The sequence below is a fragment of the Neophocaena asiaeorientalis genome, unplaced genomic scaffold (genome assembly GCF_003031525.2).
Source record: "Neophocaena asiaeorientalis asiaeorientalis breed wild unplaced genomic scaffold, Neophocaena_asiaeorientalis_V1.1 scaffold276, whole genome shotgun sequence".
Taxonomy (NCBI): domain Eukaryota; kingdom Metazoa; phylum Chordata; class Mammalia; order Artiodactyla; family Phocoenidae; genus Neophocaena; species Neophocaena asiaeorientalis.
Window position 1 is genome coordinate 588,870 of NW_020173725.1, and position 18,884 is coordinate 607,753.

The 18,884-nt window shown below is 36.1% G+C and overlaps 1 protein-coding gene across 9 annotated transcripts in view; it reads right to left on the minus strand.

Annotated features, from left to right (window-relative positions):
• Window positions 1–18,884, minus strand: part of CEP70 (centrosomal protein 70) — a 79,808-nt gene that overhangs the window by 40,243 nt on the left and 20,681 nt on the right. For 5 of the 9 annotated variants that reach the window (XM_024750739.1, XM_024750741.1, XM_024750736.1 and 2 more), the window contains exons 4-9: window positions 17,569–17,694; window positions 14,832–14,922; window positions 14,584–14,707; window positions 14,071–14,251; window positions 7,672–7,841; window positions 2,553–2,609 (exon numbers count right to left, since the gene is read on the minus strand). In XM_024750739.1, coding sequence (XP_024606507.1) covers window positions 2,553–2,609; window positions 7,672–7,841; window positions 14,071–14,251; window positions 14,584–14,707; window positions 14,832–14,922; window positions 17,569–17,694 — 749 coding nt within the window. Of the gene's footprint in view, window positions 1–2,552; window positions 2,610–7,671; window positions 7,842–14,070; window positions 14,277–14,583; window positions 14,708–14,831; window positions 14,923–17,131; window positions 17,167–17,568; window positions 17,696–18,884 lie in introns of those variants that run through there. The other 4 variants (XM_024750740.1, XM_024750744.1, XM_024750745.1 and 1 more) reach the window with 4 other exon arrangements.

Sequence of the window (18,884 nt, forward strand, 5' to 3'; positions counted from 1 at the left end):
TGAGGGGCCCGCGTCCCACAAAAAAAAAAAAAAAAAAAAGCAGATTTAGCTACAGTGGGCTCACATTCCTCACAGAGTATACAGTTTAACTGCCCCCTTGAGACTGATGGTACACAGCTCTCCAATTTGCCACAGTTCCCACCTAACCTGCTTTACTCATTTTCATTATTTTCCTGATTCTGCAAGCTTAACTGTTTACAACCTCTCAAATGAAATTATTCATTTGCCTTCTCTTTACTCTTACATACTATGATTGTTCATTTTAGGCTAGGCTATGGTGCCCTGCTACTTGGTCAAACACCAGTTTAGATATGGCCATAAGGTATTCTTTAGATGTGATATTTAAATCAAGAGACTTTGAATAAAGCAGATTACCCTTCATAATGTGGGTGGGCCTTGTGCAATTAGTTAAAAACCTTAAGAGCAGAGACTGAAATCTTCAAGAAGGGAGGTATTCTGCCTTCAGGTTGCCTTCACCCTCAACACTGCAACATCAACTCTTCCCTGGGTCTCCGGCCTGCATGCCAGCCTCACAGATTTCAGACTTGCCAGCTTCACAATCGCAGGAACCAACTCCTTTAAAATAAATATCTCTCTGCATATAAATGTACATTCTATTGGTTCTGTTTCTCTCTAGAACCCCACCTAATACACATACCTACAACCTCATCACCAGCTTTTCTGTATCAAAGGAAAAAGCGCCTTCCTTCTTTCCAAGGCAAATGACGTCTTTTTGTTCATTTATAGCTCACTCTTGGTCCTGTATGAAGCCCAGCCAAACTGGCTTATAGTACTGTAAAAAAGTCTACTCTCTTACATCTATGAACTTTTGCTCAAAGCATACAAGCAGTGGGGTTTTTTTGCCTTTCTGCTTTCCCAAATTTTACTTATTCTTCAACTTCAAGCACAACCCCCATCTGCTTTGTAATGGCTTCCCTGGTTACTCCATCTAAAACAAATTTGTTCCTGTTATCGACTCCTGTATTACTTACTGTCTGTACAGTTTTTAGTAATTACTCTACTGTGACATTATGCCTTAGTGTCTTTTAAGTCTCATATTATTTTTAACTATTAATGTGTTTACATTTAATTTCCCTTACTAGATTGCAAATTCCTGGAAGCTAAGAATTGTGTTCAAAATGTTGTCCTAGGGACTTCCCTGGTGGTCCAGTGGTAAAGAATCCAATCAGCCTTCCAATGCAGGGGACGCAGGTTTGATCCCTAGTGCGGGAACTAAGATCCCACATGCCGCAGGGCAGCTAAGTCTGCGTGCCTCAACTAGAGAGCCCACGTACTCTGAAGCCCATGCGATACAAATAAAGAGAGAAAAAACCCCAGCACGCCACAACTAAAGAGAAGCCCACATGCCTCAACGAAGAGCCTGTGTGCTGCAAAAAAAAAAAAAAAAAAAAAAAATCCCGTATGCTGCAAGGAAGAGCTGATGCAGCCAAGATAAACAAACAAACAAACAAAACTTTGTCCTATCTCTAGAATCTATCTAACACCATGCCTACCATCTAAAAGACACAGTTTTGAAAATCAGAAGGTCCCTGAAGTTAATTAGTATAATACTACTTTCTGAATAGAACAAAGCAAGGAGTTGCTCTATCATTAGTTGTTCTCTTTTCATCTTCCCTTCCTTTCTTTTTCACTTCTTTCTTCCCTTCTTCCCTCCATCCCGCTCTTTTTTAAGAGTCCCCAAGGTGCTAGAAGGAATCAGCAACCAGCACAGCTCTGCCATCAGTCCTACTGAGTTTCTGGAGTCAATACTCTTGGGGCAAGAATACTAGACAATGTATGCTTAATGAAAGCAGATACGCTTAATGAAAACAGAGAACTTATCTGCTTTATTCTAGTTTATCTATTTTATCTGTTCAGTAACAAAAACAGAACTTGGCAGAAAGTAGGTGCTCAAATATTTGTTAAAAGAACTGTTCCATTTATAAACAATGAAACAGAATAGCCACTGTTTTAATAACTATATTAAAGCACTTTAGATTATTTGGCCTTAGATATCTTTCAGCTATTTTTGGTTAGTCAAAGACCATTATTTTTAAACTTTACCCTTATTTCTTTAATCAGAGGTGACAACTGTGCTTTACTCTATATACTTGATTTTTCACTATGACATTTTATCTTTATCTCATATAAATCTGCATACTAATTAGGCTGTACTTTGGCAGGCAGCTAATCCAACCCTACACACTTTGTGGATATACTCAGTAACTATCTAGTGGTTAGATGACATCAGTAGAACAAATTATAATACTTCAACAGAAGAAAAATACTATTTCTTCTGTGACCGATACTTTGGTGATTATTAAATATACATATTTTAATATAAATGCAACAATATACTTTAACGTAAGTGGTAAAGTACAGTCTTGAAGATCTTTATAAAAAAGGAAATTTGTAGTTAAACATATTAGGTAAATTACACATATATCAGGTAGATTTCCAAAGCATATTTGTTTCAAAAGCCCATAGAAACTTTTGTTGTAATTCATGACTAGATAATAACTTTAAAAATTGTAATACAGGACTAGTCGTACCTTTGTTTATGAAATTTTCTAATTTTAGATTCATAGTAATCAATTAGGCAAAGCAACCTAGAAAACAGATGAGTTGGATTATTTTCAAAATGTGGTATTGGAACATTTACTATTCTCTCTATACAATTTCAAATTACAGTGATAAACATACATGTTATCTGCAAATTTATAAAAAATTTAAGTGATTTTTGCCAGAAGCAAGTATCACACTATGCCATATATTTTAATTTTAATGTATATATTTTTAAATAACCACAGACATTAAATCTCAACATATTAAATGCATATTGTCCAAACAGTTCTACCTCTAGCAATCACTCCCACAGAAATGTGTGCCTAAGGCTGTAACTCAAGATGAACGAAGTTGCTCGATGCACCATTATTTATGAGTGAAAACTCAGATACAATCTAAATATTTGTCAACAAGGGAAAAGTTAAATAAATAATGGCACATCCATATTATAGAAAATGATGAGGCATGAGAAGAGACAGTGTAAATTTGTACATCCTAATGAGAATTGATAAGGTTAAAAAATGTTGCATAGCAAAATGTATAATATTACTCTATTTTTTTAGGAAAATAGTTATAAATGAATCTGTATATGTATTGAAAATGAACTCTATGGGTTCTTAGCTGAGGGATAATACCACAGCTAGGGGACAGTGTTGGTTGTCACACTGAATAGTTGGGGAGGGGGCGACGATGCTTAAAAGTTCATCAATGAACATGATGAATGCTCATCATGCCCTACACAATAAAGAATGGTCCCACCCAAAAGCCAACAGCACTATTGCTGTGAAACACTAGGAAGGACAAACACCAAAACTGTTAAAAGTGGTATCTCTGGGATGTGGAAATTAGGAGGGGTAAGCAGGTCTATAACATTTTACTTTACATACTTTTATATTGTTTGAATTTCTAAAAGCACATATTGCTTTTGTAATTCAAAAAATCCTCAAAGAAAAATAAAATAACACTATACTTTCACATATTATTCTTTTTAAAGCAAGAATGTATAGTATTTCACTCCTACCTTGGGAAACTTACCCATCTCCTTTTTTTCAGAGCTAATTCAACCAGCTATGCTTTTAATATCATAACTTTCCGGATTATCCTTTCTCTTCAACTTTCCCCATCCCAACACGTACCAGCTTTCATATTATCCTGCAAATATGCTTTAATTTCCTTTATATACTGCACAAGCCCTCTCACCCCTTCCTTCCCCCATACTACCATTCCATTTCTATCTTTTTCCTTCATAGCAAACTTCATTCATCCTGAATGACTGTTACCTCTACCTTCAATAAACTTTTAAAGAGGACTTACCAGGAATTCTGAGCAAATAAGACAGTGGGAAGGCAAACACAAACCAATGAGGTGGCATGTAACACTTCTTACCACCCTCTCCTTCTTCAAACACTCTTGTTCCTTGGTTAGCCTGACACCCAAACGTAACTCCTCTTCTGTCTCTTCCTTCTCTCTCTAAATTTTAAAGTTCTCCGGAGTTCAGCCTTTCTAACTGTAGGCCTGATATCTCTCTGTGGCTGACGTAAAGTGCCTAATGTTCGTAAATGAACCCATTATCCTCCTTCCCCATTCCCCAAACCTAGCTTGAAATCTGGCTATCTCTGACTGCTCTCCTTCTTTCAACATCTACAGTCAGTCAGTCTAGACAATTCCTGTCTATCTCTGCAGTATCTCTCTCCTTTCTTTTTTCTTTATAGACCTCTGTTATCTACCAACTAGACTATTAAACCCGATCACTAATTTTGTCTATCTCCTTTGCTCATAAATCCTGGGCTTTTTTAATCCTGCTACACAGAAAGTAGAACCTGAACTCTTCAGCCTGGAGTTGAAGCCCCTCAAAGTTTCAGCACACCTTTCCTTCCGTACTGTCTCCTAAGATACCATCACCTTGTGCACCCTACACTCCAGACCTCTCGGACTACCTGGACTACTTGCCACTCCCAAATACGTTTTGTTTCCCAGACACCATATTTCTCTAACTAGAATACCCTTTTCCTCATTAAAGTCTATTAAAACTCTACAATTCCTCTTGGACATGCACTAGAACACAGCAGGGAATGACACGGAGTCTTTGGCTTCACTGAGCTTACAGCATCATGGGGAATACAGATGCCAGAACAAATTAATACAAATGTAATGAGAATTACAACACACAAAATTCAAACTACCATCAACTGCTCCCTTTAAGGAACATGATATGTCTTCCCGTCTGCAAATAAATTTTAAAGCATTCGTCTAGAACTTCAACACACCTCAGGAGAATTGTTCCTGGGTATTGCATATTTACTGTTATGACTGTGTATGGAATTTTCCGCCCATTACATTTTCTGCCAGGTTATTATTGGTGTAAAACAAAAGCTATTGATTTTTATAGATTTATTTTGTAAACGGGACACCTTATTAAACTCTTTTATTGTGTTTTAAAAAAAATTCTACAGTTCCTAATAATCTAGTTTACAAGTTACCTCCTTCATGAAGTCTTTCTGGTCATCCCCATCTTTCTCAGTGGAAACTAAGCTCTCCTTATGCCACGCCCAGTTAGTATCCTGTCTGCCTTACCATTACAGCACATACCAATGTGCCTTTTATTTTACTTACCTGAGTATGTGTCTATCTACCCAACAAGCTATCAGGTCCATAAATGCAGCAAACATCGCTTTACTCATCTGTGTATGTCCTATACTGTTTTGTCCCAATGCCTTTGTAACTTTTGACAATAGCTGTAGTGGCTACAACTGATGCATTTTTATATAAGGGTTAATTCACAATTTTTAAGTTCTGCGCTCAAACTGAAAATTTGTTTTATTAAAAACCAAATAAAGTGGAGAATCTCTAGGCCATCAGACAAATTCACACCTGAATTAGCTTGGCTTCATCTGGTACTTGGTAAGTTTTCTCAATGCTTCTCTCCCTTTTTCTTGCCCTCTCACTCATTCAAAGTGCCTGTTATTTTGTTTTTGTTTTCATTCCTCTTCCTCTATCTCTCTTCTTACCTTATTCTCCCACTGTAATTATCTCTCTCCTTCTTTTTGTTCTTCCTTACTCCTATTTTCCTTTCTTTGTTTTTCTATTTATTCACACCTAGCTCCAACTACATTTTGTTATTTAAATTATTTATTATTTATATTTTTATCCTAGTTCGTCCTTCAAAAGGATAAAAATTGTATATATATATTTGTGTACATGTATATGTGTGCATTATCTCTCAAATAATTATTGAAACAATCTATAGTTTCAACTTGTTTTTAGCTTATATGTGACTTCATTTATTTTTATAGTATAAAACAGACATACCTAGTTAGTAGAAATCCCCAATCCTACTATGTAAACACATAAGACTAGTTAAAATGTAACTAGTTTATACTATTAAGTGAAAAGAACAAGATGCTATCTTTTATACAAAGAAATATAATATCCATATTGTTTGTATTTGCTAAAAATAACACTAAAAAAATTATCTATAGGGAGAAGTAAGGAATAGGTTAAGGGGATGGGAATGAAAACAAAACCTCTCCAAATATAAATAATTACAGTTTTGACTTTATAACTGTATAAACGTGTTACATATTCAAAAGTAAATAAATTTTAAAAGCCAGCCCTAAAAACTGAAAACAAACTGAAACAAGTAAACTTAACTGTATATTAATTTGGTGCCACAAACACACAGAAAAGAAATATTTCAAGATATTTTAGAACACTATATTTTGACTGTACCCATAGTGGAATATATTATTAATGTCGAAGATAATTGCAAAGAAATTTAAATTTCATTCAGTTGGCTTATTGTTAGTAGCAATACTGGTATTATTATTTTGAAACTTTTTCTATATTATAGGATAAAGCAAATAAATAATTATGATATTATTCTTAGGAATAAGGATTTTCAGTGTAAAAGAAAACCATTACAAATGTAAAATCAGAGTTTAAATAAAAACCCAGTAGTGTTAACTTCAGTTAGAAATTTTTCTCAGAAATATATATAGTTCCTGGTACTTGCCACTGAAAAGCCCTAAAATCAATGACAACGTAAGATAAGCAACCTAAACACTCAAACTGTGGTCTCTAAAATCTATTCCTGACTAAAAGGAACCAGAGCTCTTTTGAGAAATGTCTAATTAATTCACTTTAAATGAGCTAATTTTAAATGTTTAGTGTTAGTTTTAACAAATACCTAACTCCATTCCTCAAAAGAGTTCCTAGGGCAAAACAATGTACAGGATGTATCTTCTGCCTAAAAGTAAGAAATCTAACAAAGATTAATGGAGTTGGGTCTAAGGGATATAATACCAACATGATAAAGATCCCACCGGCCAAAGACAAGGTAATTTGATCATTGAAAGCCCATGAGTTAATAACAACCTTTGAAAAAAGAGAGATAGGCACAAACAAAAAATCTTATTGCTTATCATTGGAGATCATTAGGGCAACCACTGCTTACTCTAAAAAATTAGAATTAAAATGAAAGAACTGAGCATTGCACTTCCCTGTAACAAACCATAGGGCAACCAAATAGCCCCTATTCAAAAGGAAAGGTTCTTTTTTTTAATGGAAGACTTCTGGGAAAAAAAGAAATAGGAAAAAAAGGGATAGCAGAATTGAAAATAAGATCATCAATGGGGGAAACCATTAGATGAAAGGATGATGAGAAATTTTATAGTGGAAGGATCAGATTGTTATTATTTAAACCCCTGAACAATCTCATCATCCCTGAGAGTAGGTCAACTAGACATTATGTGCCTCCTGATATGTTATAATTAGAAGCATAAATTACCACCTATGAAGTATTTCGCCAAAAATACTTGCATCTGAATTTAGCTCTAACTTCCAGTTTAGAGGGAACATAGGAGATAGAAGAATAAATTAAATGACATAGTACGGAAGCAAACAGACAAATCTAGCATGTACTTCTCCAGGACAACTGACCATTTTCTTCAAAAAGTTAATGACATTTAAAACAAACGAACAAACAGCAGAGAAGAGGGAGAGGAATACTTCACCAGTTTAAAAGAGATATAACCACACCCAAGATGAAATCTGTTTTTAAAAAAGTGATGACTCTAGCTACATATCAATTTACGTAGCAAACATTACTGTCTATCCAAGATGGTATGAGGAACTCTCTTGCAGAGATAAGAGAACACTCTGTTTTGAGTGATGATGCGCTCTTCGTCCTCCTTTGTTAATCTACAGACATCCTTCTGCAAAGAAGCAATAGTCTCTTGTTGCTCCATTCGTTTTTTCTTATAATGCTCACATTTTGCCTGTAAGAAATTTTTCAAAATATATAATTATGATATATACATCAAGGACATGCTGTCCTAACAATATTGTACACAAAGCTATCCTCACAATCTCTATCAGGCTGCTTCATTCTAGAACTTCAGTACTGAGCCTGTCTTTAAATGGGTGCAAGCTCCAGGAACACTGATATGTCAGAAATGCAAAAACTATAACAAGTAAAATCAGTGTAAAATGGGGAAAATATAGCTTATAATTGCACGCATTCAAGGTTTCATAGTAAGTAAAAGAACTCAATCTCCATAAAACTGATATAATTTTATATGTTTAGATGAAAATAATAACCAGAAAGAGACCAATATTAAGGATGTCAAAAAGAACCAAGAATTAAAATTAATATTCTTAAGTGATCAACGATAATTCAGGATTTCAGATGGTTTAATCACCTTAGGCATTCATGTAATGTGGTAGACTGCAAACTCAGAGAAACCAGGAATTTGTTCAGAAATAATATGTACCCCAAGATTTATAAAAGGGAATGTAAATCTTGAATACACTCTTGCCTTCAGTGAAATATCACCAGCCTGGTTTTCCTTTATTCGATAGTTTCCATCCCTCAGTGTCCTTAGAAAGCTCATAATCAACAGTACCATCATTGTTATTATTAATACACTTTTTATAAAGCTCAGTGAGAAACCCTATCCCCATCTGGCCTGCACAATACTAAGACACACCACTTTCAGAAGACAATGCCATATCTAAGCACACGTTCACCTGCCGATAGGGTCAAGTTTGCACAGACTTAAGAGACCCTCAGGGGAAAAAGGAGACTCAGCTCCTGGTACCATACCATCTGTCAGTAACCACCAGCTATACCCAGAACTTATCCTCTGCCTCAGCCCCACCTTGGAAGCCAGGCAGGAGCTCTACAGCCAAGTGACTTGGGTCCCAATTCCATCTCTATAAATTAGCCATGAAACTAGAATGATTGAATTTTTCAAGGTTGCAGGGTGTAAAAGCAAGATACAAGAATCAACTGTATCTCTCCTAAGACATTCTATGAGGTTAGTGTTACCCTAATACCAAAACCAGACAACACACAAAAAAGAGAACCACAAACCAATATCCCTTAAACAATGATGCAAAAACTCAACAAAATACTAGCAAACCAAACTCAGCAGCATATTAAAAGGATGATACACCATGACCAAACGGGATTTATTCCTGGAATGCAAGAAAGGGTGTTTCATACGTTGAACCAATGTAATAGACTACATTAACAGAATAAAAGGAAAAAAAACATGATCATCTCAATTGAGGGGGTCTGTGTGCTGCAACTACTGAGCCTGTGTGCTGCAACAACTGAAGCCCATGTGCCTAGAGCCCGTGCTCCACAACAAGAGAAGCCACTGCAATGAGAAGCCATGCACCGCAACGAAGAGTAGCCCCTGCTCGCCACAACTAGAGAAAGCCCAGGCACAGCCACAAAGACCCAACGCAGCTAATAAATAAATAAATAACAAAACGAAAAAAACACAAAACAAAACCAAAAAACCCAAATTGCCTAAAGGCTTGGGCCTCTGAGATAATACCAAAAGACCCACAGGAATAAAAGATTATCTCTGTTCCACTGATGTTATGTACATAGTTTCCAAAAGACAAAAGTGGGACTATAAATCTGCCACACAGCAGAGTCACTGAACTCCCAGTTCCCTGACAGATACAGATAAAGGCCTGACACACATTCCTAAGTTATTTTTGCAGGAAGCAGACCCCCGCCAGAGGAAAACTGCTGACTGCAAGCATGTAGACACCAGACTGGTTGAAACTAGAAGGTTGATGATACTTGAAACTTCACCTTGATGCCAACCATTGCAAGAACTGAGCACAAGCGGATCAGGCACTGTGCGGCCCCCTCCCTCACCCAGCCTTTAAAACCCTTTCCCTGAAAGTCCTCAAGGAGTTGGCACTCTTTTCCACCTTCTCCCTTGTACTCAAGCTATCCTTTCAATAAAAAGCTTTGCTTGCCTAAGAATCTTTAGGGAGCAATATTCATTTCTATGGTATTACTGTCCAAGAATCTGGAGAGGGCGCAGTAACAATTTTAACAGCCCATGCCATCCTTCCTATATCTCTTTTCTCCCTACCTAGATATCAGTTACTTATAAGGCAATCATGTATTAGGAATGTCTTGCTGACTTTAATATACATTAGATCTATTTTTTCATTTGGCCCTAAAAAACACTCAGTTTCATGGCTCCCTGTGTATTTTAGAAAGCTAAAGTCAATAGAGGAATCCAACACAAAGTAAAAAAAAAAAAATTGAAGCTAAAGAACTTGTGGAGAAGTGTAAAAAAGAGCTTGGTGGCTTTACACCAGATAGTTTGGATAATACATAATAATTAGGGCACAGAATATAGAGCTAAATTTTTTTCCTGCTTTTTAAAAGTTTAAATAATAACAGGAAGGAAGTATTTTGTGCTATTTCAACTGTCAGCAGTAAATACATGTATGGAGAGAAAATAAAAATAAATATGGAATTGAAATATACAACAATAATATAAGTTGGAGAATGTCAAAAATTGTTTTATGATTGTTACAATGTCATGGAATAAGGTAAAAAATACAAAGTAAAATTACATTTTGAGAAGTCAAGAGTGCATATTTTAATCTTTGAGGTAACCACTAAAAGAATAGTAAAAATCAGTTTCCTGATCCATATACTCTCTATGAAGAAAGAAGAGGGAGAACTATCTGATACTGTTCACGTTGACTTAAAACTGAAATTATCTGCTTAGATCTTTAGAGGACCCAAAAGTTTATCAAACTTTATCCACAGAAGCTAAGTACAGAAAAAGGGAAACTGTACTGAAGAACAAAGAAACTGCAAATACAATGTTGTCTTTTAGTTTCTGCGTTTCCCCAGCAATCTCTCAACAGCAATCTCTCAAGAGCAATCTTTCAAAATATTATTGTCAAACATCTGTTAATTTCCTAGATCTCTTTGCCACATACACACAAAATCAATGTTTCCTTTCTCTCAACTGCAAAATATGCAGCACTAAACCATTCTAAAATTGGAAACAAGCATATGCCAAAAAAAGAAAAATGTGCCTCAAACTGTGAAATAATTTTTCTCCAGGAGCACTTCCATCTTCCCCAAGAAAGCACAGATTAACTAGTACAGTACAGAATATATGACTAGTCTGTAATAGAACTGGACAATCAGGCAACATTGAGGGGTAGCAGTTCCTTGGGTTTGCCAATTTCTGTTACATTCTATAAAAAAGTACCCTTTAGAGGCTTCCCTGATGGCTCAGTGGTTGAGAGTCCGCCTGCCGATACAGGGGACACAGGTTCGTGCCCCGGTCCGGGAAGATCCCACATGCCGCGGAGAGGCTGGGCCCGTAAGCCATGGCCACTGAGCCTGTGCGTCTAGAGCTTGCGCTCCGCGATGGGAGAGGCCACAGTGGTGAGAGGCCCGCGTACCACAAAAAAAAAAAAAAAAAAAAAAAGTACCCTTTAGGTACTTAAAAAACAAACAAGCAAGCAACTAATTTCAGTTGAGCAAAATAGCATAGACACCCTACCCCAACACCAGGTTTTCATACCCCAATCCTAATTCTGTCTGTCCCCCACGGCAGACTGGAACATGAGACCTCCTCTGTACCAATTTATAAGCTACATAACAAATCTCTGGGACCTGAAACAAAAAGTTAATGGCCCATAATTCATTTAAAACAGATGAACTACTTGACAGAAAATACATGCCACTCCAAGTCACTTCTTACCAATGAATCCTCAAGCATCTATTCTTTCAACTGCCTAAAACCCTGGTACATTCATAAGTCTTGTATTTTAATAATTTGACTTTGTGATTTTTTATAGATCAACCTCTCTGAAAAAAAAATAGGCATTGTCCTTAAAAAAAAACAACACTGCTCTCCCCTGCCCTCATCTCCCCCTCTCAGTACCACCTGATGGCTGCTTTCTCACATCAGTAAGTTGATGAGTTAAAGAGCTTCAGGTTTCCACATGGTCCTATATGAGAGCAAGGTCAAAATCAAATGGATACAGAAATATTTCCAAAATCCCCCTCCCTGTAGAGAGAGTTTGAATGTACCGTTGATGAGGAAAGCAACCTAACAAAGCAAACCTAAAACTGTAAAGTTCTGGGCTTCCTTGGTGGAGCAGTGGTTAAGAATCTGCCTGCCAATGCAGGGGACACGGGTTCAAGCCCTGGTCCAGGAAGATCCCACATGCCGCGGAGCAACTAAGCCCATGCGCCACAACTACTGAGCCTGCACTCTAGAGCCCGTGAGCCACAACTACTGAGCCCACGTGCCACAACTACTGAAGCCCGCATGCCTAGAGCCCATGCTCCGCAACAGGAGAAGCCACCGCCATGAGAAGCCCATGCACCGCAATGGAGAGTAGCCCCCGTTCGCCACAACTAGAGAAAGCCCGCACCCAGCAACAAAGACCCAACACAGCCAAAAATAAATAAATTAAATAAATAAATTAAAAAAAAAAAAAGTAAAGTTCTAACAGTAAAAGATTTTGTTGACTGATGAATAACAGAAACAGCCTTGGCCATCAAAGAATGACAGTGCCTTCTCCAGAACGATGATCAATACCAGCAGGTAGAGCACTGTCCACCCCAAGCTGGCAGCCTAAATGAGGGCAGAACACCAACTGTCTGAGGCCTCATACCAGAACTTCTTAGTATCTCTGGCTGATTCTCTCTGGCTCCTGAAATTTATATTAACTCATCAGATCCTTCCAATGCTGCCAGTATAAATTGAGGGGACATCCAGATGCTGCCTTGAGGAGTAGTGGTCCCTTTTAGGCAGCCTGAACTCTCTGTGTGCAATAGTGTCGTGCCGACAAAAAGGATTTATAATGATATAATGTTTCTAAGTATCTGTAATGTCTCATAAAACTAAATACTGGTTATCACTACAAAAAATTTATTTCATTTAATCATAATAAACACCAGAGGTTTGAAATAAGAGGTTTTTTACATTAGGAAATTAAGTATTCAATGTTATAACATTGTTATTTCAATAAAAAGTAATAAAACAACTTAAAATCACAAAGTATATTCCATATAAACATTATGTAAATTTAACTCAATAATTCAAGTATTTATTGAGCATCTACAACTAATAAAGCAGACACTTCCTTAGCCCTAACCAAAATAGACAAAAATATTTGCCCTCATGGAGCTTACATTCTAACACAGAGATATATAAACAAAACAAAGTGTATATAGTATATTAGCATGTTAGATGGTGCTAAGAACTATGGATAAAACAAAGCACGGAAGGCAATATGATATGTGGGGGACAGGACTGCCAACTGTAAGCAAAGTAGTCAAAAAAGGAATCCCTGAGAGATTGTGATGTGACACTTGAGTAAGGAGACAGAAAACAAACCATGCAGCTATCTCTAAAAAAGCATGCATGGCAGAGGGAAAAAGAAGAACAAAATGTACAAAATCCCTGAGGTGAGAATGGTCAAGGAAAATTTCAAAGAAAAGCAAGAATGTCATCGTGGCTGGAGCAGAATATCCAAGAGGTATAGTAGATGAAGTCAGAAGGTAACACGGGGCCAGATCATGTAAGGCCATGGTAAGAGTTTTGGATTTTCCTCTTAAAAAACAAAAAGGAAAGTCATTGGAGTGTTTTGAGCTACTATGTTGAGAGCACATTGAAAAAGGCAAGGGTGGGAGTAGGGAAACCAAGAGAGAAGCAGGAAGGAAATGAAGGTGACTTGGACCAGAATGGAGACTAAAAGAAGAAAGTTTGGGAAGGAAATTCAGGAACTCAGTTTTAGACATGTAAAAAAGTTCTAGATGTCTATTAGACATCCAGTAGAGATATCAAGTAGGGTGCAGGATGTGAGTCTGAAATTAAGGGAAGAGGTGTGCGCTATGGATTTAAAAGTGCTGTGAATTAGACTGAGCACCACCAAGGGAGTTAGAATTTATAGGCAAGAGAAAGGTCTGGGGAATCCAACACTAAGAGGTTAGGAAGATGAGAAGAATCAGCAAAGGAGCTGAAAAATAACCAGTGGGGTTGAGGAAAACCAGAAGAGAGGATGTTCTGGAAACGAAGCAAATAAAGTATTTCAAGGCAACAACGATAGGTCAAGTAAGATAAGGACCACTGAATTAAGCAACACGAAGTCACCTGTAACCCTGACAAGCTGTCTTAATACCATCATGTAAGAAAATGTTTAGCTCAGTACCTGTAAAGCTTTATGCTCCTTTTGAAGTTCTTTTATTTTATTCTGTTGCTGGCAAACCCTATTTAGGGATTCATCCTCCATTTCACCAATTTTGGATTTCACACTCTCCATAATTTGTTCCAAGTCATTAGCTCGTTGTTCCTGATCTGCTGCTCGGCTGTGTTGTAGCTGAAGTTCATTTCTAATAACACATACACAATTCCTCCCTTAGTAATAAAAATAAAACATATCAACAAACATATCCATCTAACAACACAATGAGTTTCTAAAATTTCTTTGCATTCTTAAAATTTCTATCCTGTAACACAAACCAACTGAAGAAATATAGGATACCATTACATATCTAAGCTAAGCTATTACCAAAAGATTTACCTACTAAAAACATTTTTAATTTAATATTTAATCACAATGGAAAATTAAATTTCAAGATTTTTTTCAAGGGAGTTATTTTTAGAATGCATACCACTTGTACACAAACAATTGAAAAGAGATCTTTTTTTTCCATTTTCTTACTTAAGCTGCTTATTAGTTTCTATGAGCTCCCGGATCATGTTCTGTTGACGTGATGTTTCTTCCATCAAAGTTTTTAAATTCTCCCTCATCCTTTGTGATGACTGTTTGTCAAAAATGATGAGATCTACATTTTTTGAAATGTAATACACATAGTAAAAATAAAGATAAGGAAAAAAATTTAACATCAAAAAATTTTTAACAGAAAAAGAACATTTTTATCTTAAGAAGCAAGAATAGGACCTGATTACCTTTCGTATCTGTTCTTTTGACTAGAGATAAAGGTTTTAAGCCATGCATCAGCAACAGCACGTTTATGCTTTCCCATTCTGCTTCTTCCCGCTACAATTACGAGGGAGAAAAGGATCAACTTCAAGATATAAGGTGAAGAAATACCCTTGTATATAATTTCCTTTGTTTCCAAAATAACAGACTTTTTCTCCAAAAGCTTTAATAGGAATTTTTATACACATATAATGATTAAAATTAAAACAAATTTGTTTCTAACAAAATTAAGAGACTAAAAAGGATGCAAAGAAGCACAGATAATTACATTATATAATTCCAGAATACTCATATATAGGCCTTCATGGATAAATTAAATAAAAATAAAAAACCTTGTAATTTCAGTGAAACAAACAGAATTTAGGTTTTTTGTTTCTTTAAAGTCTTTATTGAATTTGTTACAATATTGTTTCTGTTTTATGTTTTGGTTTTTTGGCTGCGAGGCATGTGGGTTCTTAGCTCCCCAACCAGGGATCGAACCCACACCCCCTGCATTGGAAGGCCAAGTCTTAACCACTGGACCACCAGGGAAGTCCCGCCCTTAGGTTTTTTATTTAACTGAACCAGACCAGGCCCCAATCAAAATAAAAAGCTGCAAATTAGGTTATATTAATTTAAGAGTAAAGGAAGGTTGAGTCACTAAGAAACAAGTGTCACTTTAATCCTGACCAGGGTCACAACAAAATCAAAACATATCTGACTTGACAGAGCTAGTAATTTAGATAGAACTTGTCCATCATATAAGGAACTAACTATGAAAAGGAGTCTGCCCATCCAGGTAACTGATTCTAGTAGAATCATTCTGAAAGACACTCAAGTTTTGTATTGCTGATTCTAAATATGTATTTACACCATAAACCTGAGAGGGTAACTCTCACTCTCTAGATTAAAAAAGAATAAAAACTAAAATAAATAAAAACCTAACAATGGGAAGAAAAATAAGAACATAAAATACAGATAAGAACAGAAATGGAAATTTTTTTAAATGATACATTTAAATCCATGATCTTAACAGTTTTATAACAGGCTCGTAATTTAAGTACAATGATCAATTTTGAAATCACTGTGTGAGGTACTTTGTGTTCTTTTTAAAAATACCTTAAGTATCTTATTTATTTGTGAAAACATAATTTGAGTGAATTTTCAATCTATTTAAATGCTTGAAAAAATATATTTTATACATTTTCATTAGTGTAGAGTATGTAAATATCATAATAACTTCAAGATTAATAATTTAGACAACTTCTCCCCTCCCACCCACCTAGACAATTTTTAAAAGTATTCTCCACATCCAAATGCCCCTCAGACATTAAAATATCTACCAAGATAGATAAGCAACAAGGATACACCATATAGCTAGTGAATTATAACCATTATCTTATTTATATATATATATATATATATATATATATATATATAACACTGTGCCACCAGGGAAGCCCTTATAATATTTTTTAATGGAGTAAAATTTGTAAAAATACTGATTCACTGTGTTGTACACCTGAAACTAATACAGTACTGTAAATCAACTATACTTCAATTTTAAAAAAATCTATCAAGACAAAAAACGAATTATTATGATGACTCTCTGATAGCACTATGACTCACAGTGCCAAACAAATCTTTCCTTTTGACTGCTGACTTTCTTCCCTTTCTTTATCCTTTCTATAATCCTCCTCCCTCCCACAACCTTCTCCCTTATTTATGTCTTCTGGTCACAAAGATTAATGACACAGAACTAAAATTATGCTGATAAGCCAAAAGCTCTGTGTGGGTATATAAGCAGATGCCTACTATGACTCATAAAAACAAAATGCTCTATAAATAACAATGTCACACATTTTGAATGACCCAATTACACATATCGTTCTTTGATAGCTCTTTTAAGAGAAAGAAAAACATAACTGTTTGCAAATTCTGAAAATAGTTGAGAATGGTATTTTCCAAAGTATGTGCTGCAGAACACCAGTCTAATGAAATATTCATCAGATCAGTGTTAAATAAGTAGGAAATACTGTATACTAAAGCCTCTTTTTGGAGACTGATAGTACAGTAAGTCCCCTACATACAAATGAGTTCTGTTCCGAGATCATGTTCATAAATCCAATTTGTTCTTAAGTCCAACAAAGTTAGCCTAGGTACCCAACTAACACAATCGGCTATACAGCACTGTACTGTAATGGGTTTCTAATACTTTTCACACAAATAATACATAAAAAACAAACAAACACAAAAAATAAACATGTTTAATCCTACAGTACAGTACCTTGAAAAGTACACTAGTACAGTACAACAGCTGGCATCCAGGGGCTGGTATCAAGTAAACGGGCAGGAAGAGTTACTGACTGGAGGAGGGAGAGGAGGTGGGAGACGGTAGAGCTGAACAATCCTCAGCAGCAGGAGACAGAGGGCGAGCTGCAATGTCACTCACGCCTGACGTGGATGGCACAGGTTCTGGTTCCTTGCTGGCACCAGATGCACGTTCGCATCTTTGAAAGTTCGCAACTTGAAGGTTCGTATGTAGGGGACTTACTGTATTGTGAAGTCTTAGAATAATGCTATCACTTAATAGTCTTTAACTCATCATTTCCCAAAATGATTTTACTAAAGCAGCCTTTGAAAGTAAGATTTTTCACATTTGTAGATGTGGTATTCTTTGACATATAGTTTGACAAACACTGGCTTCAAATATTTTAGGTTTACCTGTTTTTCAGTCATGAGTCCGTCTGATGATTTGCTGGACTCCTGGGCTTTAGGGGCTGCTGTAGATACAATTTTCTTTGTAGAGTCAAAGGAAGTAGAGGTTGGCAATAAAAATGTGTGAGTTGCCTAAATTAAGAAAAAAGTGCAGCAGTTGTTAAAGGAAATTACATCTAAAAGAACCTACTACTCTTAGGCAATTTAAGTATTCCTGTGTCAAAACTTTTATGACCTCCAAGAAAATTGATTTCAAGAATTTTATAATGTTCTCCTCCAGAAATAAAGCATTATGGGGTTTTACATACATACACACAAAGAAAACTATTTGTTTTAACTAGATAATATGAAAAGCAAGTGATGCTAATAAATAAATTGATGTTTTTTGGAAGCTGCTTCCCCAAAAAACTAAAAGAACTGTGTCTGACCCAAAGTTACAGGCCAGTCTAACAATTCACTGGACTAATTCGAAGGGTAAATGACGTGCCCCATTCTTAGGTGGTCTTTATTTATTAAGTAGCTAAGAAGCTAGCAACAAAGGATTCTGTATGGCACACACAAAGGTTTATATTCAGTTTACCCTCCCATCACTTGCTCTTGTTGTCTAAGACTGTGCCACTCTGTAGGAAAACATTTCCTTGGATTTTTTGATATCTAACTGCTCCTTTGCAGAGGCACAATCACACACACACATTCATTAGCATCATGGAATCTCAGAGCTTGAGAGACCTCGGAAATTGTTTAATCCAAAATCTACAGCTGCCCAAAGCTGGCAAGAGAGTGTGCTGGGAGAATTGTACCAGTATATCAGATGCTAAAACCATCTGAGACCCAGAGAGGTAAAATGATCTTCCCAAGATTCCTTAGAAGTAGGTCTCCCCGCTGCTAGTTCAGTATTTCTTGCAAAGCACCATTCTGTCCTTTTATATCTGCTTCAGGTAGTGAAATCCAACTAAACAATTTACTAGCCACCAATAATTCATTTTCAGCTAAACCTAGTAACATGTTACAAATTCTCAAATTCTGCCATTTTTGCTGCTTGACATCACAGAGTACTCTCTCCCCTTTAAATTCTGGTCTCCAACAACTAAGTCACCCACTATGTTCACCCCTCCCACCTTTATTTTAAATAAAGATACTTCTCAAAAATATCAGCCAACTTCAACGGCTATCGCCTTTCAGCTAGTTTTTAAACTTTTCATTAGAGAAATTTTCAAAAATACATAAAAGTAGAGAAAGAGTACAATGAACCCAAGTATCCATTAATTCAGGTTCAATGATAACCAACATTCTTCCATACTTGTTTCATTTCTTCCTTACCC